The sequence below is a fragment of the Teleopsis dalmanni genome, chromosome 2, assembly GCF_002237135.1.
Source record: "Teleopsis dalmanni isolate 2A chromosome 2, ASM223713v2, whole genome shotgun sequence".
Lineage (NCBI taxonomy): Eukaryota > Metazoa > Arthropoda > Insecta > Diptera > Diopsidae > Teleopsis > Teleopsis dalmanni.
The window spans coordinates 225,717,667-225,740,948 of NC_051847.1; the positions used below are offsets into that span (position 1 = coordinate 225,717,667).

General features: G+C 31.8%; 4 protein-coding genes across 5 annotated transcripts in view; 1 reads left to right on the forward strand and 3 right to left on the reverse strand.

Annotated features, from left to right (window-relative positions):
• Positions 1-23,282, forward strand: part of LOC119679929 (autophagy-related protein 16) — a gene marked incomplete in the record, with an annotated part of 196,052 nt that overhangs the window by 101,408 nt on the left and 71,362 nt on the right.
• LOC119679928 overlaps positions 1-23,282 on the reverse strand; it is a 91,382-nt gene that overhangs the window by 8,365 nt on the left and 59,735 nt on the right. The window lies entirely within an intron of this gene.
• On the reverse strand, positions 5,505-7,043 carry LOC119679930 (trichohyalin-like). The gene has a single exon (XM_038092524.1). The coding sequence runs from the start codon at positions 6,924-6,926 to the stop codon at positions 5,559-5,561; it is 1,368 nt and encodes a 455-aa protein (XP_037948452.1). The 5' UTR covers positions 6,927-7,043; the 3' UTR covers positions 5,505-5,558.
• LOC119679935 (autophagy-related protein 16-1-like) lies at positions 12,421-13,678 on the reverse strand. 2 transcript variants are annotated; one of them, XM_038092531.1, is made up of 4 exons: positions 13,382-13,678; positions 13,231-13,315; positions 13,015-13,158; positions 12,421-12,741 (listed from the first exon to the last, which is right to left on the reverse strand). In XM_038092531.1, the coding sequence occupies exons 1-4, from the start codon at positions 13,650-13,652 to the stop codon at positions 12,648-12,650; spliced, it is 594 nt and encodes a 197-aa protein (XP_037948459.1). In that variant the 5' UTR covers positions 13,653-13,678; the 3' UTR covers positions 12,421-12,647. The 2 variants fall into 2 exon arrangements, with proteins under 2 accessions (XP_037948459.1, XP_037948458.1); XM_038092530.1 differs by having other exon boundaries at positions 12,421-12,765.

Sequence of the window (23,282 nt, forward strand, 5' to 3'; positions counted from 1 at the left end):
AACGAAATTATAGCAGCTAATGTAAATGTTTAAAGTTGATTAAATTATTGTTATTGGTTTTGGTAGTTGTAGTTTTGTAGTTGCCTTGATTTATTTATAATTTAAGTGAAATATAATTAAACTAGACGATAAAATTAAATTAAACGAGAAGGCAGTAAATTATAAGCTCCATCGCGGTGCATTAATGGCTGTCAAGAGATCTTCGTTGGCACGCATGTTACTTCTAAGGAACTTTGTGGGTTTGTATTACATGGAGTGTAAACTTTGACCCGAAATAGATAGCCAAAAAGTTGAGAGATTCTTTTTCAATAAATTATAGAACAAAACAGACACACCAGTCAAAATAGAATAAATAGAGAAAAAGCTGTGAAGACGCAAGAACACATCACAATGTTAAAACATTTTAATTAATTTTGAAATTTGTTGCTTGTTTTGGGCAAAATGCAACAAATCGCTGAGCTGTAATTGTATTTTACGATTTGAGTTTCGGAGCAGCTGTGGAGCACATTGTGTGCTACGGATTGCATGCCTAACGTGAAGTGTATTGATGATGCACGTTTCTAATTGATTAAATTGCAGGAAATGATTAATAGACATTTGTAATCTCGCATGGAATGTGGTCAAAACATGCAATGCCAATGCCAACTTCTATTATTACCTCGGCAATCACTACGTTGACGACCGAAAATATAAAATAAACTTCAACTCTGCCACAGTGAATAATATCCACCATATTACCACCGCTCGAACAATATACATTATATAAATATGAGGAAGATGAAAAAAATTGGAAAAGCTGCTGGAAAAGCAAACCAATTATATTAAGATGGCTTAGCAGCGTTAAAATCAACTATCAACTCTTGGTAATTAACAATTGCAGAGAAATTAAATTTACAGTTGTATTTTTATGATTTGAACGCAAATGAAGATCAACAGTTCTGCAAAACTGTGAAAAACCACTGGGGAACACAATTTGAAATTCATAAACATTCTAACTGCTAATTTTAATTTTAAACATTTAGATACTGGAACGCAAAAGTCAAGTAGCAGATATACGATATACGATTGCAGTTTATAGCATAGCAAATTTTGTAATTTAGATGAACAGTATTTTAATTAGCAAATACAGCCACAAAACTTTTAAAATATTTTATTATAATAAGTGCTAAAAGCCACATATATCCGTGTTACGAATAGCACAGTCGTCTGGTCCGTTTGACCATACTCACACTCATACTCGCATTGAGGCACCTTGATTTATGTGGTGCAATACCCTAAAACTAATCCACAAAATTAGTACTTGTACTTAATATTCCTCTTAAATCCTATTATAATTAAATAATGCTGTTCCATTCGATTGAATATATATTCGCAAGTAGACTGTTTTTGACTATGGCAACTGGATTGGCAAGCAAATGTGGATGCATTGAAACAACGAACATCGTTTAAATAGTCTTAATAGGTAAAACTATTAAATATAGAGTGCTTTTGCAATTAAAAGTTTAATTCACTTCTAACGATAATTAGCAAAACAGTCAGCAGCACCTCAGCAGCACCTCTTGCAGATTGCAGAACACCTTTGCACATAATAATTTTATGGAATATTTTATATTTTTCAATAATAAAAGGTTATTCTAATGAACTTTTAATTTTAAACTCATCCTATAATGCAGTTTTGTGATTAGTTCAAGCATGACTTTTCACAAGTAGAAAACTGACAACTGACAACTGACGACTGACAACTGAAGCTGATCGTGCTCAGTACTACTAATCCAGTTCATTGAAGTGATCAATTATGAAGTTTAAATGATTCTTCTTCTTTAATGTATTTGAACACGCTCAATTTTTTCTATTTCATTCTACATCTGAGAATACAGTTTATCAAAATTAACACCATATGAGATTATGCATACAGGACTAAACTGCATATCACAGTTCTTTGTCTTTTGTTAAGTACAAATTACTTAGATTAAGCCAATTTCAGTTACTTTGTATTAAAAACTTCAGACAAACGAATCAATTCAATCAGAACACTTTTAGTTTTTACCTTATGCCCTACAGATATAAGACATTTTAGTCTTACCACTACGATCTGTCAAGAGCAAAGGACTGGAAGAAAAAGTGCTTCCATTAAGTACTTCAAACTAAGTTGCAATAGATAACCATATAAGATACCAGGAATAGGGACGAATCTATTTTATTTAACATTACTTTGACGCGATATGATTAATTTATGGATATCTGCATATTATTATCATATCGATAACTCCAACATTATTTATAAATATATGAATGAATCAAATTTCGAATTGAGGTTTTCCGAGATTTCTGCATTTGAAGGGATATCACCCTGATAAGTGCATTTTTAACCGTGGCTAATTCCTTTGATTTTCAAATATAGAAAAACTTAATATTTATCTTTTATTCAGAAATATTTTAATAGCGTTGAATTATACAATTGTCGTCGAAGCAGAACTGATCATCGAATACTTCATACAAATATTAATGTCTATTATTATTCTATACGATTAACAGTTAAGAGTTCTAATTTTAGAAAAATATGAACAAAAATCTTGTCAGTCTTTAAGAACAATAAGTAATCGGTAACACAAATACTGAATTATCTAAAATATTTTCCGAATATATATTAAATTCTTAAGAATCTACCGAAATTACACGTTTTGAATTTCTCTTAGAGATTGGATTAAATAAACTAGTTTTGCGAAAAAAAAATTTAAATCTAAATAAATCATACATATATTGCACTTTAGCACGTCACGGAAATTAAGACAAAAACACTACTTCTGTTACACTTACGCCAGACTTACATAAGATGCCACCGTTGAAATTATTCTAATCGACACTGAATTCCCATTAGATTAGAATAATGGCACCAGCACCGAAACCGCAGTAAGAGCCGCTGTCAGCAGCTCATAACAATGGCAACGACCGCTAATCTAAAAATTTCTTGACAATTGACAATTATTCGCATGAAATGCAATTCAAGAACATGGAACCCAAGACATGTGAGTTTAGCAGCTGAGAGTACATTCGTGGCTGAGATGGCATTGTCAAGAATTATGTGTTTCGCGCTCTTGCATTGCTGCAACCTTCACCACCATTAACGTCGCGACGTCTTCTGCCCGCCCATGAGTTTAAATCTGAGTTCCGTTGTAATTTGACTTTTATCATCAAGTGAAAATCTTCTAAATGCCACAAAATGAATTGGTTTCCAACATGCGCTCAAGACACTCACCAAGCCACTTAGCGTAAGCTATCACTTAGTGCTTCCAGATAGCTAGACAGGGGGACCCTGAGTTACTCGTTTGAGCCAAATTACACCCTTTCGAGTAATTACAACTGCTGCCAATGCGGTAAAATGAACAAATGGCACATTACCCAGATGCCATCGTTCAATTTTTAATGCGAATTTCATTCAAAGTTTATTTTATTAAATAAAGAATGATGAACTTTGATATTTGCTCATAACGGCAATTCTGTATTATAGATAAAATAATTAAAAACGTTATAGTATCTATAATTATATTTGCACTCGTATATACTTATTATGCACACTGAAAGTAAACCGAAATGATAGACAGACAATGATAGGTCTTGATTTCTCTTACAGCAAAAGGGCATGGATGTATCTTTAAATTGCAACAAAAGCAGGAAATACAAAATATGCTGTACAGTGTGAAGATGACTAAATATATCATCTTGTTTTGTTCAAAATAACAGCAATTTATTTAAATGAACTATGATTTTGTTAACTTCAATTATAGTCATCACTATTTAATACACATCGATTAAAGACTTTAATATGCTGATAATATTTGATCAACTCATTGTTTAAGTTTTTAAAATGTATTCTTATTTAGAAAGGAAGGATTATATAGTGAGATCCTATCACTTAAAAAATACGAGAGTCAACGTAAGCCCCACAGCAACAGGTCAGTATATCTAACAATCTTTCAATGTCAAAAAAGGGTTAGTTAAACTGGTTTCCTGCGACCGTCACCTGAACCGTCTGACAAAAAAGACTTAATAACAGTCGAAGAGAAAAACCATTTACCAATTACACCAAAAGCGTATGCGATATTAATAAAGATATATGATGAGGCATATATATAAAGATATATTACGACAAATTAAGACTAGTGTCGAGTTGGGAGCCTTAAGCAAAACAGTCAAAATAATGAGACTAACTCAAAGAGGAGGTTAGGACTAATATTAAAACAAACTTGAGATGACCAAAAATGTATGAAAAATCAAACACACCGTTGAGGTTGTAATGGTCAATCCGAAAGATTTCTAAAAAGTACTTACACTTACAAAATCGATACATTCAGTTACGATGATTCCATGTCGACTGACAGAGGTTATATTGCCAAAAACGTGCTAAATATGTTCCATAGAACATTTGATGATTCGCATCGGACGAATCTCTACAAACGATGCGCTAAGAAAGGTTAACAAGCAGCGAAATACAGAAATATTGAAAAATGCAAAATAGTCCCTATATCAAGAAGCGGTACGTAAAAACCGCTACAACTGAATATCAACTATTTCAATACGACTTGTACAGTATGTAAAAAAATTTTCAATAGCATAATGCCGACACTCGGCAATGGAAAGCTTCTAGTGAGATAATCGATATACGACGAGCTCGTGTGAAAGCACGAAGAGCGAGACAACACGCAACTTTCAATGAGCTTCAAATATGCAAAAATGTGATTAAATGAATGTATATAAAAGAACTTTAACGAAGCAAGTTTCGATATTGTAAGCAAATACAAGATAATGCTGACGAAGATACATGGGTGTCTTATGGTCTACAAAACAGTTATGCAGAAAGTGAAAGATCAAGATCCCTACAGCTCACAAGCCTATTAGGATTTATTTGACCAGTAACATAAAAAATTACTGTTTTGCAAATCCAGATGAAACCTCCAATGTTGCGTTGAAGGATGCGGTACGAACAAAACCACACTATCCATGGATATATATAATATATAGTATATATATGTTGCTGTTATTGGTACTGTTATAAGTGGTGGACACAATAGGCATACTTTTGGAATGCATAATAAACAAAGGAACAAATGAACGCCGGGCAAGGTTAATGGTAAATACGATTACCCTTAAAATGCTACTTTTTCTTAAATAACTGAAAGGACCGGAGTCTCTGTTGCACGTTATTCGAAGCTATTTCAATGATCGGATACTGCAGTATGTCTCTGAAAAAGGTAGGAAACAATATAAAGTATATGCTGGAAGGGTTTTATAAAGATCAGTTCCATGTACGATAGAGTTGTGAAATTGAAATTTATCGAAAAAGCGACAAGCATGAATTATGATGAAGCAGAGTGGTGTTTGCTTTCAACAGTTCATCCTTCTTTCTTTATTCATCTACTTTAAAAAGTGAAAACATTTTAAATGTTATTTCAATTTTTTCTTTTAATTTTGAATTTTTATATTTTTTTTCGCGAAATTTCAAAATATACAATAATTTTTGAAATTCTGGATATTTCTGGTTTTCTTAATTTTTCAATCTCTTATAAGTCATGAGCATCGCCTGCTCCATTATCTGCACAAGCTTCTAAGTATTTCCAATGTGGATGCACAGGTAAATACTTATTGTAAGTATTTAAGTACTTATGCGCTTCCCTTTGACAAATCTCTGGTTCCGTGACTGCAAAAATTTCAGGTAGCGGTACTCGTTTGTTCATTTCCTCAGCTTTCCTATGTTCTTCAATTTGCAACTCCAATTGTTTTTTATGTTTAAGGCGACTTTCTTTTCGCTTACGCAATGCATTTTCCTCTGACTGCACAAACGTGTTCACATATTTTCCAATTTCTCTTCTTTCAATGTCTTCTTCCGCTTTTCGTTTGCGTTTCTCTTTCATCTGTTGATTCAATACATCAAAACGTTCTTTCTCTCTTAGAGATTTTTTCTGTTCCTCTGCAGCCAAGTTAAGTTTTGTACAGTAGTGAAGCCGTCCAAGATCATCTAAGTTTTCGTCTTTCTTATGAGTAATGAGTTCCGTAAATTGGCGCACATGTTTACTGTATTTAATAAAGTCCTTGCGATCCATATCAACTTTTCGCTTATTTACACTACTCATCAGTTTCTCCTGCTCAGCGAGGTTCCTTAATTGTAATTGCACTTCGCGTTCTTCTGTCAATTTATTTTCCTTTTCGATTCTTTTTTGTTCTGCTCGCTCTTCTATCATTTTTAGTAGATCCTGCCGATATTGAGGACCTTCAAACGGTTCTGCTTTTCTTTCTATATTTTCTAGTCCCTTTATGTGGAGATATCTTTTCATTTCAGCATTTTCTTTTAGTTTTATTTTCTTTTCAAGCTCTTCTCTCTTATTTTTCTTTTCCACTTGCAAATCCCATATTTGTTTTAAGTTCTGCTCTAATAACTGTTCATGTTCTTTTTCCTCCATCTCAGTATTAGCTAGCTCGTTAGTTCCCTGACGGTACATTTCAAAAAACATTGATTTTTTCTCTTTTTCCCTCTCTAGTGCCAATTTCCTATCAGCAATTTGCTGCAACTGTACAGCTCGCATATGCATTTCGTCACGATTTCGTATGGCTTCACGCAACTCATGACAGGTGCTCAACAAATACTGTGCACGTTTTTGCTCCAGAAAGTTTTTTTCTATTTCGGCATTATGTTCTCGAAGCTTGAAGAGCACTTCTTTCCGACTCTTTATATCCTCTTCGATACGCGACTTAACTTTAGCCGCGAATTCACGTTCATAATATTGATCTTCAGTGTCCAACAAATGCTTCAGTTTTGCACGTCGTTCATCCAATTTGTTTCTAGCTATCTTCTGAGCTCTTCGCACATATTTCGTTATCTGAGTTCTTAAACTCTTGCAATCAGTCTTGAATATAAAATCCTGTGTCAGCATTTTCGAATTTAGCCAATTTCAAATTAAATTTTTCGCAAATCATAGATTTCGATCCGTAATATTTGATACTCAAATAAAATTTAAATTTATTCAGAATATTGGCGACATGAATTTTAATCTTTATTTTTACAAATATATAAAAATATTAATAGTTGATAAGAATTTATTACTTATGTTTCCAAATGACAGTAAAAACAATACTTTAAAAAATTGATCATTTGAAATATAAGAGAAAATACTAATGATAATGATTCTAGCATAGTTAAAGTTTAGTGTGGGGCAGGGATAAGACCCCAAGACACAAGCACTAACTCAAATCACAACAACAACTACTACATTTTTTTAGTTTAAAATCAATTCAATATTTTCATGGATTCGAATTTGAGTTTCCGCAGCACTTGTCGTAAAATCTGATAATACTGGGCTAGAATCACTTATCATCGTCTGCTGTTGAAGACTCCTCAACAAGAATTTTTTGAAATTCATTTGAAGGACAAAGTATTTTCTGGTCGGATTATGTCAATTTTTAGCACAAAAGATCTAAGATTCTCGCAGGGCTGTGCTCCTTTGAGAGCTCAAATGCAGTCATAGTCTATGGTATGCTATTATATTATATTCTAACATATATATAGATAACATGCTAGATAATTATGTTATAAATGTATATATTTTTAATTTTGGCTTTGATGTTGAGCTACGTTGAGTATTACATGCATGCATGAACGAAGTGAATGCGTTTGCTTTGCAAATGATGTAATTTGAATTATAATTGTATTTTATTGAAATACAAAAGTATATAGAAAAACGTGAGTCCAGTTTGTAATGAAGACATTTTTAACATTGATTTGATGGATTTAGAAAATGACGTTAAGTTGAGTTATTTTTAAATCAATTTTATAATAACTTCAATTTATAACTCTGAAGTTACTGAATGAAATTTAATAATTTATTACTTAATTAATGAGTTCTACTTGTAAAAATATAAAATTCATGTTAAAAATTATTTGTCTTACATATGCTGAGCTTAACTTAACAGCTGCTTCTGACCTAACACCTTTAATGACTCAAAAAACAAAATCAGGTGGGAGCTTTATAGGTGATTTGATCCCTAAGGTTAACCCGCGATCACGCTACACGTGTGAATCATCTTACATTTTTTGAGAATGAAACTCAGCTCAGCAGTTCAAACTAATCGCACGCTTATGGCTCGTAATTAAGCAAAATCTGGACAATGATCAAGACATTGGCAGAATTCCTAAAAAAAGAAACATATTCATTTTTATAAGGAAATATATGAAGCTTTCTTAGTTTATTTTAACTTAAATCAACTATTTTAACGAGATACATATTTAGCCAAGTGCAATGCCAAGAATTCATAAACTCGGTTGAGTTTGAATTTCATGTACTTTGAAAGCCAGCATTTTAGGTCATTTTAAGATTCCAGTTGCATTCCCTCTGCTGTTCGATTAACCTTCGTTCTGTAGTCTTGCTAGAGGTTTGATCGTGTAGCTATGGAAGAGTATCAAGCTGGTAACGATTAATTTTTTACTAATAACAAAGGCTGAAGTCTCTAAATTGGCGTATTATTTTAATGTATGACAGAGTGAGTATGTAGCTATGTAATGAAAAAGAAGAATACTTTTGATCATATATGTTGTTATTAGTATTTTTGAAATTATCTTCATTTTGAGCATACTGACATATATGGTACACTTTGTGACTTATATTCAGTTTGGGTTAAATAAAATAAAACAACAAAACAAAAAGAAATTTTTTCTTATAATATAAGCACTACAAGTCCTTTCTGAATTACATACAAAATGAAGAGTTATCCAAAATTCTTTAAGAAATCATAAATTTCACTTTGCACTTTTTAATGACTTCATATTTCCACTTCCCACTGCGTTCAATAGAAATGTGAAGTTATCACTGCCAAAATGTTCATTGGCACAATCATTACTTGAACGACACTACTGGTTTTGCGTAATTACTTTGGGTGGAGTATTTCCGTCATCAAAACTAAGGCAAGTGGTTTTCATGGTTGTACTCGATATTTTATGCGACAGCGGACATTTCTCAAAACTTCTTTTTCCTTTTAAATGCAGATCACGTTGTGAGAATACGGCAGCTTCATATTTCTTCAAGCTCTGCAACTCCAGCGACAGTTGCATTTAAATTTCACCAATGTTCGTGGATATGGACTTGAGCATGTCTGGTATATTAATTGAACCATCTTATGGCTTAACACTTAAATGTATGCAAATAATCCGGGCAATTAATTTGTGAAATTAGTTGCATGATTCTAGTTGAAGTACACGAAAGACGCAAGAAGAAAGTGTTACTGCGGCTTATTATCGTAAATGCAAATGCTGAATATATTCTCATTTCTTTTTAACTTTTATTGTTCCAAGTTTGAAATTAATATCTTTACATATTATTGTAAGTAGAAAATAATACAATACTCATAGCAAGTTGTTAAAATATGTCACCTCGTAGTTAGTTCTTAAAACATTAATTTTGGTTAAGACTGAGTTTATATATAAATTTCCCAGACCGCAACAATGTTTAACTCAGGTCTAATTCAATTTTTGTCTCCTGTTGAGTTTTACAAGCCTTTTCGATTCTTTTTCTTATGTTCTCTTAGATACTCGTATATCTTTAAACATGTATTTTACTGTGCAATCTAAAACTTATAACATGCTTAGTATTCGGACCTTTACAATTAGCATCGATTAGTAGTAGTATTGATAAAAGATTCATCTTTATATGATTATTAGGTCGAAGTATATACATATTGTGGGACGTTGGAACAGCGCACCGTTCAATAAGTGGACCCACTGAAGTGAAGGATTAGCCGAAGTAGACCACGAGTTATTGAGTTAAAGCTAAAGTGACTTTCGTTCGCAAACCACATCGCTTGTTAATGCAAGCAGCTCATTTAGCTTGAGATTACCAGCCAAGTTATCACCAACCTAATGTTGTCTTAAGACAGTCTTCCTCCTGCTTGCCAGTGCTGGTACAATAATTGCACCGCTGTCCTCCTATATAGCTTTTAGACATAGTCTGCAAGTGTCTTCCTCTGCAAGAGTTATCTTTTTGATAACTTCCATGTCCCGTCATCAATGAGGTCAGCCAGCTTAGGGCGCTGCGCGGATAGCTAAGCACTTTTATCGCTTAGCTATCTTTCTGGCCAACAGAAAGATGTAATGAAATTACATGGAATAGTGCATAAATATATTTTTTATTATGTATAAAAAGCATTTGTTATTTAAAAATCCAACTGAGCAACTTTCATTTCGTGATTGCTTACTTTACTTTAAGAAATATTACTTCATGTTACTTATAGCACTGTAGAGTAGAGTAAAGTAATATTTTATTAAATATTTATTAATTATTATTTGTTTAGAAATTTATTAATTCACCATACGTACTTCTCTCTTGATAAATACCTAAACATTTTCATTCAAAATTTAAACTCATAATCGTAATAGTGTATAAACCTCAAATCCTACGAACAATATTTTTAGTTAAAGTTTTCTGTTCCAAAAATGCTTTCATCCATTGCGAAGTTAAGTAGGTTTAATCTGTTAACGAATTTAGATCACGAAGCTAATATATTTTTGCTGTTGCTGGCTAAGCTAAACCAATGCGAATGCACAGGCGGAAGATAATACTATCAAATCTAAGCCTAAATCTAGAAATTAACATGCGGACAGTATCTGGCCACATATTTCACTGTTGTAGTTTTAATATTTATGACTTTGGCAGTGAAAATGCATATTTTTAACTACCTACGCGCGAAAATACATAGATTAAAATGAGCTTAGTCTTGTATAATTTTATTCTAGTAATTGAATAACAAATGCATATCATTCACAACAAAATGCTCTAATATGAAAACTAAATTCATGCATTTATACTCTTATCAAGAATGTTAGTTATGTTTAGAAAGAGTATGTATGAAAGAGTATGTTTAATTTATAAATGTAATTATTCAGCGATTTTTCACTGCAAACAAAGGTGAGGGATTATATTCTAAATGAGGAGTGGGAAATAATTATGAATATGTATATGGATTATTAACTTTGACCTAGAAAAATATATCTGCGCACAATGATTAGGAAATCGATCCACCTATCTACTATATAATTCTTGACGTTAATATTCATAATTCTTAATGTCCCATTTTTAATTAAAAATATTAAAAACAACGTAAAAATAAAATAATATTTTGGTATATAAATTTCGAATATTAAAAAGTTACTTACTTAAATTTAACTGTTCTAAAATCCAAAATTCTATTAGATTTTAGTATAAAATGTATAAAAAAAAACCTAAAGCTTAACTAATTTTCTTTTAGAATTAAGAAAATTATTAAAGTGGTTGTAAAATTAACTAATCTTCTTCTATTAGGTTCTTTCTTAAATGACTTGTAAGTAGTTAGCAGTAATTACGGATTGGAGGTTAAAAATAAAAAATAGAAAATAAAAATAGGGTGATTACATTAAACTAAATTAAACAGGAGGATAGCCTGATGTGTTCCAGGAGGAAGACATAGCACTAATATAATTAAAACAAGAAAAAGAGAGAAAGGTAATTGTGAACCAAACAATCATATAGATTATAAAAAGAATACTTCACTAAAATTAGTTTTGGCTGGTTTTATTATTGATTTTTATTTGCAAAAGCTAACGAGTGTGTCTTGCAGTTCTTAGAGGTTACATTATTAAATCGTAGTTGCCAGCAAGTATTTTCGTGGTCATGCTTAATTGATTCTTTCGATGCTTTTAAAAATTATCTAAATAATCAACATGAAAATTGAATTTCAAGCATAGCTAATGACATACCAAATTATTTGCCAAGAGCTAACAACCAAATATATTCGTAATGGCAATTTGTGTCGAACTGCGCCAACGAAAGCATAAAATATCAATTTTGCGAAATTCATTTAAAAACTGTTCACTTGTAATTTAACAAAGTAATTACAACACAATTAATATATTTTTTCGTATGATTCTTTATATAAGCTTATTAATAAAGTATTCGTTATATTGTATCTAAAACTCATTTGTTATAAATATAGTATAGTATGTGTAAATTATATTGGACTATAAACGCTTATTCATATGGCTTACAAAACAACAATTTTGCTTATACTAATATATTTAAAAAGGATGTTATAAAATGTGATGCTTGTCGCTTTTTTATATATAATAAAAAAATACAATAAATATACAAAATCTCTATTATTTCATCAATTGTTTAAATTTCAACAATATTATTCTATATATATAAATTTAGATTGTTATAATATTTAAAACAAATAGAAGACATATACACTTTACATATTGCATTAACGTTAGTTCATGACAGTAAGAACTAGTAATAATAATAATAATAATAAAAATAATAATCATATATGTATATTAAAAAACTTATAGAATCAATAAAATAATTTCAAACAAAACATTTCAAGTTTTTAAGTATAAATATATATATATTTTTTTTTTGTTAGAGTGATCCTGCAATACTTTAAAATGTCAGCAATAGAATTTTAAATTAAAATAAATTTTATCTCTGTTTATTTTTAGTAAAATCTACACTGAAATATTAGATGCAGCGACTCCCAACATTTGTTCATTGTAGTTCTTCTTAGAAGCAATATCTGCACTCATTCTTTCAGCATGCAATGTACTCGGAATTTGCTATTGCAACACTCGGCTACGATTCCGTGTATATAATACATTTCTTTCCTTTACCGACAGAAGCGATCGCATTGAAATTGGTGCTCCAGCTGACCGCATTCACGGCAGTACTGTGGAAAAAACCGTAACCAGAACTTTTATGATCAGCAGTTATTTGTATATGAAAGAAAGAGAAAGCAAAAAAGAACGAAAAAAGATAGACAGATAATGTGTGAGCTTGTGTGTTTGTTATGCGTGTAACTGAGAGATATAAGCATGCAGAAAAGAAACAAAAAATATAAATTAATAATGCAAAAATGTTTGTATAACATATGCCACCCATATTGAAAGTTAATAAGTCTCAACTGAAGTCTAAAACAACATTCAATAAGATAGCTACGTACGTATGACCCTTAAGTGTGGCCTCCAAGTGTCCACTTATATTCCATATATAAATTAAGCCATCGGCTGAACCGCAAGCAATTTTCGTACCGCCGCTATTAAATGAGGCTCTGGCTAGATCACAGCTTAGTTTAAAGTTTTCATGGCTAGAAAATTGGTAAGCAGATACATATATATTTAAATGTTAAGTAACTTGCTCTATAGAAAGAAATTCTTACGAAAATGTTGTAATCACTTGATTTTTGCGTAAATCGAAAAGTTGTATTGTATCATCTCTGATGGAACAAATGAGGTAATTAAAATCTATAACGCACAAAAATATGAAATTGTTAAATATAATCTATTAAGTATATGCGTCTTCAAAATTACCTTTTGACAAATCTAACGAAGTAATTCTTGCTGGCATCAAAATATCGTCTGCTAGCTTTTCGGTGCGTATATCCCAAAATCGTATTTTTTTATCATAATGTCCGCTTATAATAGTCGAGCCTAGGCTATCGGTGGTTACAAGATCATTACAACTTGAACCAGCGAATTTTGTCTCAATGCATGCTATACTACGCAGATCCCAGATTTTCAAAGTGCGATCATGACTACCAGTAACTACTTTTACTGGTTCCTGTAAATATTTGGCAGCCATTACTTTTCCACTGTGACCGGTGAGAGTATGCTGAAAATTTAAAATAAAAATGACTATTATTATAAGTGGGTAATAATGTTAATTAATGCTTAGATTTTGGATATAGAATAGAGTACGAAATCTTACTGAAATATTTATAACGCAATCAAAAACATAGAAAATATAGACTTGATAAATACAACATATTGAATACATATATCGAATATAGCGACAGGGACTGAGGGACTAAGGAATTGAGATTTATTTAAAAAAGTCGAAGTCTGTGTTAAAAACAACCAAAGTTTTTTAAATAAACAGTGTACAAGGGCATAAATTTCAATTAGTGTACTCATTTAACTCTATAGGGTTAATGGGACTGGCTGATAATAATGAAGATAAGGTAGTACACAACAGTTGCTGAAAGTCGACAGATTCCTTACATCTAAGAAACTTGCTATAACCTCCGAACTCATACTTTATACGAACATGATCTTAGTAATGTTCACGTTTAAGAGTCGGAGATTCCAGAAACACAACACGAGTTATCGCGATCTATACTGACAAGAAAAATGTGCGGAACACACAGCTACTGAGACCGAAGAGGAGTTTATTCGTACAAAATTTTGTGGCAAATTTTATGGTATATGACTGCTAAGTAGACTTAGCCTATGCTGATCATAACATGGATTGGAACGGGTGACCTATTAAACTTTTTATTCATATTCCATAATTTGAGATTAAGCATACTCTGAGCTTTATTTGCGCTCAAGGTACCTTCGTACCTTGAAATGAGAAAAAGTACTGGCAGATTGAATTGAGCTGTGACCTAACTCGTGTGAGCAAAGAGGAACCGCCTCGATAAAAGGCTCACTGTTATTTGCATAGCGGATCGACCTGACGTTCAGGTTTTTTAAATAATGCAGTTTGAGAGTATTCAGTAGGGTTCTAAATAATATTAAAAATGTAATGTTTAAATTTATAGCCGTTTTCACATTGTAATTTGGATGATTGCTTACTTAAAAGCAAAACAAACCCAAATATACGAAATTAAAATTTAATGACTTCAGGCGCTCGTGGGAAACGGTTAAACTTCATTTTGGTTTTTTTTTTGTTGGATTTTATTTATTTGGGGATTCCACAATTTTTGCTGCATACTAGCAAAAACGATGAGAGAAAATAAAAATTCTTTCGTGAAATTATTTACATAATTTTGGCTTATGCCAATTAAAGCATAACTTTTCACTCATTAGGATAACTTCAAATACGTTTAAGTGCACATATGGAAGTCACGTTGCTTTATCAAAGCACTTAAATCGAAAGGCTGGCATAATTAATAAGCTGAGCTTGCGCATAATTGAGCGGTGATTTTCATAGCGGTTAAGCCACATTTAAGCATCAACGAGAGCCAATTAAGACTGAGAAGTATAGCTTAGAAGTGTTTACTTTAACAGTTTTGGAATTTATAACCAAACGAAAATAAATACTTTGCGAAAATTGCCACGGAGTCAGAGTCAGAGTCAAAGTCGTAGTTGGAGTCGGAGTCGGAGTCGAAGTCGAAGTCAAGTCAAAACTTTAACCTCTTCACGACGTGGGATTATTTTATTTACTTAAAATTGTTTTAAAATATTATACTTCAGTATCTAAACTCATTGTTTTAAACATTAAATTGAAATATTGGCTTTTATCTTCTGTTTCGCTGTGGCAAAGTGTTATTTGCACAGAAATTGATTTACACTTAAGAGCGGAAAATTAAAATCTGCACAGAATAGTTGTGGGCGTGTAAACCTTCATTATACATATATCCCCAGTCATTGGACGTATCCCCAGTCATTGGCGTCTATGGAAAAATTCAAAATATGACATAGAAAGCATAAAATTAGCTTTTTTTATATGCAAATGTGAGAACGAATTTGCTACGCATGGACTGCACTGCATACACACAAAAGGAGAACGTGTGTATGTGTTCTCTGTTCTAAACGTTGTGTTAAGTTTCTAACTGTAAAACCATTCGAAACGCATTTAAATACTCAATATCCTTTTTCCAACTCACTGCTCACTGAGCTAAACAACGGATTCAAAGATTCACATGAAATACGATGCATAAAAGTGTCAAAAGCACACTTTTCTGGCTATGGTTCGGTTTAGAAGCAGGAAACTACCTGCCACAGTCGACGTACAGTGCGCAGTGGAATACACTGGCTTTATTCGCTTAAGCCCTACATCTAGGACAAATCCATAAAATTTTTCTTCGCATCACTCAAAGCACACGTCTATCAAAATGAACACTAGTCAGGAATATAAGCCAACAGAAAAATAGAAAAGAGCAGGTTGCTGCAATCATACCTGCTTTTGTTATGGATCTTCAAGCGCAAAGCAAGTGTAAAACGCTGAAAGGTGTTTGCAGGAACGAATAAATAAAATATATTTATGATCGCTTTTTAATACATACTCGTACGAGTGGTGTTCAAGCAGTAAATGTATATTAAAGATACATTAAATATTAATAAAGTGCGAATATACCGTTGCTCTCCAACCGCAGCATCAATTGAGACTGCCGCAACCCGCATACAATTAACTGCCGTTCTCTCTCCGTATTGCGTCTTCCGTATCGGCAATTATTTATATGAAAGATTTATAAGATTTGAACGTTTCGCATGATTACGAATAGTTTTGTCTGTGGTTGGGAGAAGTTAAAAAAGTGTTTGACTGCAAGATAATTGATCGGAATGTAGGTAATGGCGATGCCTAAATGCAGTTGAGTTGCGTGGCAAAAGCTGTAGAGGAAACGCAAAAAATGTTAATTCCATAGATTTCACGTGGAGCATGTTTGTCCAGCGGAGCAGCGCTGCAGCGCTGCAGCTGGCTAAACCTTTGAAACGCTGCTGCAGCCAAATGTGGCACTATAACTCCATACGTAAGCTATGCCGGCCAGGAAACTAACAACTGCAACAGTTTTGGAAAGTGTTTATTGAGAAATTTGATTTTTATCTCAGAATCAAAAAAAAAAAAAACAAAAAATGAAATTTAAAAGAAAATACCATTTTTGATGCTTAGGTTTCATGCTTCCTTTTTGTAGGCATTTCCAAAGTATTAAAAAGTAATAAAGTACATTTAATGAGAAATTTATCATTAATAGAGAAAAGCAGAGAAAAGCAATTGCAATTATCTCAAAAACCAATTGAAATAATTATTAATTTATTAAATAAAATCTAAAACGACGATATGGTAAAATTAATTATATTGGGAAAAAGTATGTAAGAATTTTGCAGTGGGAAGGGAATAGCGCATACTTTTTGTTACTTAGGAGTAAGTCCGTTACTATTCACAGAAAATTTGAGCTAACAAAGTATATTGCAGAGCTTAATTAAAATCAGTTAAAACAACGGGAAAGTGGTAGAAAATTACCAAGTATTGTTTAAATAAGATCACCTGAATGTCAGAAGTCAATGGCTGCTCAAAAGCGCTTAGTGATATTGAGACAGTCACATAACTAAGGTCACAGAATATTTGCACATATGTGAGGAACCACTTGATCCCTAATTGACGGAATAATAGTAGTATTGATTATGATTATACAGAGGATAATTATAATTATTATTATATATGCTTTAGTCGCACAGTAAGTTCCCTACTTTATATATATTAAGAAAAGGTAACTACATATATAAGACTGGCTTTGGGAATCATTTGTTGTCCCATATTGAATAGTTTTAAAATTGAAATAATTCTGTAACTTTTGATGGAACTTCAATTTCAATGACTAAAACATTCACTGCAAGAATTTTTCAACAACTTCAATATATGTATTATCTAATGCTGGTTGGAAAGAAAAAACTCGCAGAAAGTACAAGTAACTTATGATTTTCCATATAAATCAAATCATATAGCAATGAAATTATATTTCTCGAAAATGAATACAAGACTTTAAGCTGGAAACGTATACTTTGTGTTTTGTATTAATTTAATTAAAAATAATTTAAAGAAGAAACAAACTTAACTTGAGTAGCTAAGTTAATATACCCGTGAATGGTATACTAATGAGTTGGCTGTTCCTATTCGTCATCTACGTCTATTTGCCAACCTTTTATACCTTCTCTGCAAATTAAATTCTCAAAACTAGAAGAAAAAATGATATTTGTATGTATGAATCATTTCTTGAAGCAATGGCGAAATCACACCCACGAAATACCACTAGAAATTAATCAACACTTCTCCATTAATTTCGTATTGTTCTTTCTCAGGTTTTTTTTATATTTTTAGCAGATCATGGCTACTGGCTTTTAATTATATAAGTAACTTTACAGTAGTCCATTAAGCAATAACAATGGAAGTAGACCTATCTACATATGAATATGGATTGTTGGATTGTGCCAAAATAATAAATGAGATACTTAAATGGTCCAACCTAAAAATCTTAAGAGCAAAACATGTTAATGTAATGGAAAAAAATCAGAAGTCCGTGAAGCACATTGACTTCACTTCTCAACTGACCTAAAAAGCAATAAAATAATTTTTTCTTATCATTTTCTAATATAAAATAAATTTTAGTAAATAGAAAACAAATTTATTGTAATTTTTAATGCAAACACTCAAAGCAAAAAGTTTGTTTATGCAATCCATTAGAACGAGCCGAACATAGATTTGCATGTTTTTGGGTTAGCGGGTGAGCGGACGAGCCGCTACGTGGAAGCAAGATCGATATTATATATAACAGCAGCGTCCACAATTTGCCTATTGACACTGATTAAAAGTATCTGAGTTTCTAAATCATAAGTGTGCTGATTTTCGACGGTCTGCCACACTTCAAATTGTCTTGAGTTTGAGTTACTCACGGCGCACATTCATATAAGCCCTGCGGCGTAAAATCGCATATTTGTCGATTTTAATGCCAAATCAATATGCAATTTTTCATTATCAGTGAGTTTTGCTAGCCGCGGGTAATTCCTCAGCATTAAATATTGTGCAATTAGCTAATATATGGCTCTTTCTTGCCGTTGAAGTGTGCGGAATTTTGCATACACTTCGAATAGAATTTGTATTGCCCGCGAGGTGGCACCATTTAATGGCTGAGTTTGTGGGAAAAACGGTTGTTAAAATGTAAGAGCAATTAACTATGCTTCAAATTTATTGGTCATATAAAAATTTGTATTAAGTTGATGCAATATTTGAGGCTTTGAGCAGGAACTGTGACCTAAATTTCGGACTCTCAATATGTTGTGGATGCAGTATTTTTAATGAAAATCATTTTATGGCAGACAATCAGAATGAATATTAGTTGGAATTTTAATTAACTTATTAACCGTTTTGAATGTTATGGACAGAAATTAATTGATTAGTTAAATTAACAAAGAAAAGATATTATATGCAGCAAAATTCAAAAATTATTAAAAAGTATGTACAACATAGTCTACTGCCTACAATTTTCCGTATGTTGTAATTTTCATGATGCAATATAATTTCTTTAATTGCAAATCTAACACTGTAAAATCATTGTGCAGTTATTATTTTATAAATATAGATATGTACACTCATATACATATATCTGTAAAAAAATTTATATAAATTAAACTATCAACACATCATAAATTCTATTATGCTTTCGATTGTAGCAAGAGTTCGATTACATTTTTCAAGACAACTGAGAAACCGTTTAATTTCTAAAATATCCACGCAAGACAGTAACGCTTTTATAGCGTTACAACACATTAACTATGCTAAAGTATACCTCTCCAAGACCGCGGTCAAGGAAACGCAGATGCCATTGGAGACTATGAAGAGAGCTTATCAGACAGAAGTGTCCTATGGAACACTGATAGTAGACGGCCTTCTACATAATGAATGTCAAAGGAATGACATCTGCATCTTTACCGATGGCTCCTTGATGGATGGCAGAGTTAGTGCTGGGGTTTACTCGAAAGAGGTAAATCTAACGTGCACTTTACATCTAGGAATATATGTCTCCGTCTATCAGGCGAAAGTTATGGCGGTCTCACATGCTCTGGATCACCTATTGGATTGTCAGGTGTATCAGAAAAAGATTCTGACATACGTAGCTAACAGCTTAGTTCAAGAATGTGTAACCAAGCTCATGGAATGTGCTTATGGAACTGAGGTAACGATCGTGTGGGTTAAGGGACACATCGGTATTGAGCAAAACGAGAAGGCAGATGAACTTGTAAAGCAAGTTCAGGCTGACCTCACTAATTACTGGACATGGCAACTTCAAGTATCACCTCAAAAAGATAACTCTTGCTGAGGAAGACACTTCCAGATTATGTCGAGAAAAAAAGAAGACAGTGGTATATATATTGTGCCAATGTCCAGCACTAGCAAGTAGGAGGAAGACACCATTAGGTTGGTGATGGTGATGATAATCCTTCACTTTAGTGGGGCCACTTGTTGAACGGTGCGCTGTCTCAACGTCCCACCATAAGTATGCTAAAGTATCTGACCGCTTTTAGATATAAGCGCATTGATATTTGCTTTGTACAATGAAACCAGTTTTTAGGATCTTTACGATATATGTTATATATATCTTTAAAATATATATACAAAGGTGTACAGATTAGTACTGTCTACAAATACATCGTGTGTCATACTGATCTATTGAAGTTAACTATGACCGTTCAACCACAATAAAGAATACATGTACTGTTTGATACCAATTGGAATAAATTAATCAAAAAAGAGTGAGGTTGTTGTGTTCAAGATTTGTCCGTCCAATTAGCAATAAAAAAACCTAAGTTAAAATATTTATTGTACATCTTCCAGCAATTCTACAAAGCATATCGATGCTATGGGAACCCGTCCCAATTTTGCTTCTAATACTAACATTTTCACAATACTTAAAATTTAACTGCACTTTTCTTATAAATAATACTTATATTGATGTTAAACTATAATAGTCTTTTGCTACATAAAAGAGTGAAAAAGTGAAATTTGATAGCTTTATTCACTGGGCAGCGGCACTAATTATTAAACTATTGTCAGCAGTAGAAAATTTAAAATCAATATTTTCAAAATTAACATATCGAAATATAAAACAATAAATCAATCAAACTTTATAGGAAGTCAAAGACACAAAATATTTACAGCCTCGCCCTATTAAAGTTTGTTTTCTGCTCACTGACTCATTAACTCCAACAACGCAAAATCGGTCCAACAATGCAAAATTGGTCAAACGCTTAGCAAGCGAAGAATGTTTTAGCGGTTATCTTTGAATTTCATATATTTTATAAATTGAAGTTGACTAGAATAAACAGCCGAGACGAATTTTAGCACATTTTAGCACAAACTGATTAATTGACATATTGAACGTTGTGACAAAAAGTTACCATAAACCAAGGGAGTGCGTGAGTACCGTCCCAAGCCAATCAATTAATCACAGCAGATATGTGTGATTATGTCGAATGGTTCTAATCCGTCTTAAGATATTCATAAAATTAATTAAACACTTCTTTACAAACTTCTTTCTTTACAAATAAATAAAAATTAGGTTGTAGCGGTTATATGACCACAATCAATACAAAAAAAAAACAACAAATCGTACCGTAATTCATCATTTAAAACTAAATAATATAGGTATTATGATCTCAGTAAAAACGAGCATATTGTTAAGGATTAGCTATGTTATAGGCACTTGGTGTTGGGTATTGCTTAACCTCTTACAACAATGTGCAGTTCGATACGGGGTCAATTTATTACAGAGCACAACTTAATTAGTAGTCTGAAGAATCCTTTTGGAACTAATCTGAATTTATGAAACAGATAAAAGTATAAAAAACACTGAATTTAAAAAAGTATTTGACATAAAACACGAAATATTAAACATTTCAACGAGATTCAATTGTTGACATTGCTTAGCAGAATTCTGTGAACAACAGATTTAGCATAATATAAGATTTTAAATCATAGATAATATTAAAATGATTATACGGCAAGTCGCGTAGCTTCCGTTTTATTAACACGGAACTAATCTATTGAGGGTATCCATAAGTTATGGCAAAACCCATTCTCTCTAAGTTCACAAAACTTCAACTGTATGCCTATTACATCGTATATACAGATTAAGGATCATGGTATTAGCATGAAATTCAGCTTTCCGTCTAGAAAGGTTTGTAACAGTTATCCGCTGATGGAAAACGCGGTAGAGGATGTCTGGCGATAGCAAATCTCTGATTGAACTAGTTGACTGAGGTCACTGAACCCTGCCAAGAATGATTTATGTTTATAATGGCCAAGAAAGAAAAAGAAGAAGAGTGAAAAGAAAAAGAGAAAGAAGAGAAAGATGAGAAGGAGGAAGAAAAAGAAGAAGACGAAGAAAAATAATAGGAATGAGGAAAGGAAGAAGAAGTAGAGGAAGAATAAAAAGAAAAGTAAAAAAGAAAAAAACATGAAGAAAAAAAAGAAAAAAAAGAAGAAGAAAAGGAAAAGAAGTAAAAAAGAAGATGAAAAAGAAATAGAAAAGATGAAAAAGAAGAAAAAGAAGAAAAAAAGAAGAAGAAAAAAGAAGAAGAAAAAAGAAGAAGAAAAAGAAAAAGGAAAAAGAGAAGAAGAAAAAGAAAAAGAAAAAAAAGGAGAAAAAGTAAGATGAAAAAGAAAAAAAAAAGATGAAAAAGAAAAACATAAGATGAAAAAGAAAAAAAAGAAGATGAAACAGAAGATATCCAGATTATTTAGTGAAAGATATTGTAAGAGTCGTTCACCGAATCTACTCTGTAATTTTCAAGTCTAATTTTATTAATTAATTATTAATTTTAATTTTGAAAAGATCTCTGTTATATGAAATATTAATATTTTTTTTTAACTTAACAAGTACAAATATTTAAAAGAATATACAGAAAAATAATAATTTATATATAAAAAAAAAATATTGTGCTCTGGTGTTTACATATAATTTTCTGAGTTTCCTAATTTTTAAGCGTGCTGTGCAAATAGAAAAAGAGCATAATGAAGTAATTAAGAGAAATAAGCTTTAGGAAAAGTTATGAATAAATGTAGAGTGCGAAAACAAAAAATATCTCTAATATATTTAAATAAAAATTGAAGAAATAATTCATAACGTAATTCTTTTTATTTTAAATTTGTTTTATAATTATTTGGTAACATTAATGACAAATTAAATTATTTCATATTTATATGCTTATACGGTACGGTAATTGTTTTTTTTAAATTTAATTTCCAAACAAAATATGTAATAAATAAATATTTTGATATTAATTTTAGAAACTTCATTCAATAGATTAAAATTAAATATCAAATTTTAATTGGTTGATATAAAAAAATGTATTCTAAAATACGATAAAAAACGAAAGCACATACCGTATTTCAATGTATTTGAATTTTTTTTTAACAGAGCAGTTATGTGTTGCTTACATTCATCGTATCATATTTAAGTTTGTTATGTTGAAAAAAGCAACATTTCAATAAACAGAATAAGTTCATGTTCATGGCCACGGCACTTAACAGCGAATTGAAATCAAGTTTACAGCGTCCGTTAACAGAGCTGTGAACTTGCTACATTGCACATGTCCAACTAACTGTGTAACACATGCACAACCAAAACACAAGTAGCGTGCTCTGCTGTAGTTGCTTACCACTGTTGTTAGGTGATGTTAGGTGATAAGCAGGCAATGTAAAGGCAAGCATGCT

What these genes read in the sequence shown, in the direction of transcription:
- LOC119679930 (XM_038092524.1), bottom strand. Translation starts at nt 6,926, where the DNA reads ATGCTGACACAGGATTTTATATTCAAGACTGATTGCAAGAGTTTAAGA.
- LOC119679935 (XM_038092530.1), bottom strand. Translation starts at nt 13,652, where the DNA reads ATGGCTGCCAAATATTTACAGGAACCAGTAAAAGTAGTTACTGGTAGT. An exon ending in TTCGTTAGATTTGTCAAAAG is followed by an intron (nt 13,316 to 13,381) that starts GTAATTTTGAAG and finishes TGTGCGTTATAG; the next exon opens with ATTTTAATTACCTCATTTGT. An exon ending in CAAGTGATTACAACATTTTC is followed by an intron (nt 13,159 to 13,230) that starts GTAAGAATTTCT and finishes CCAATTTTCTAG; the next exon opens with CCATGAAAACTTTAAACTAA.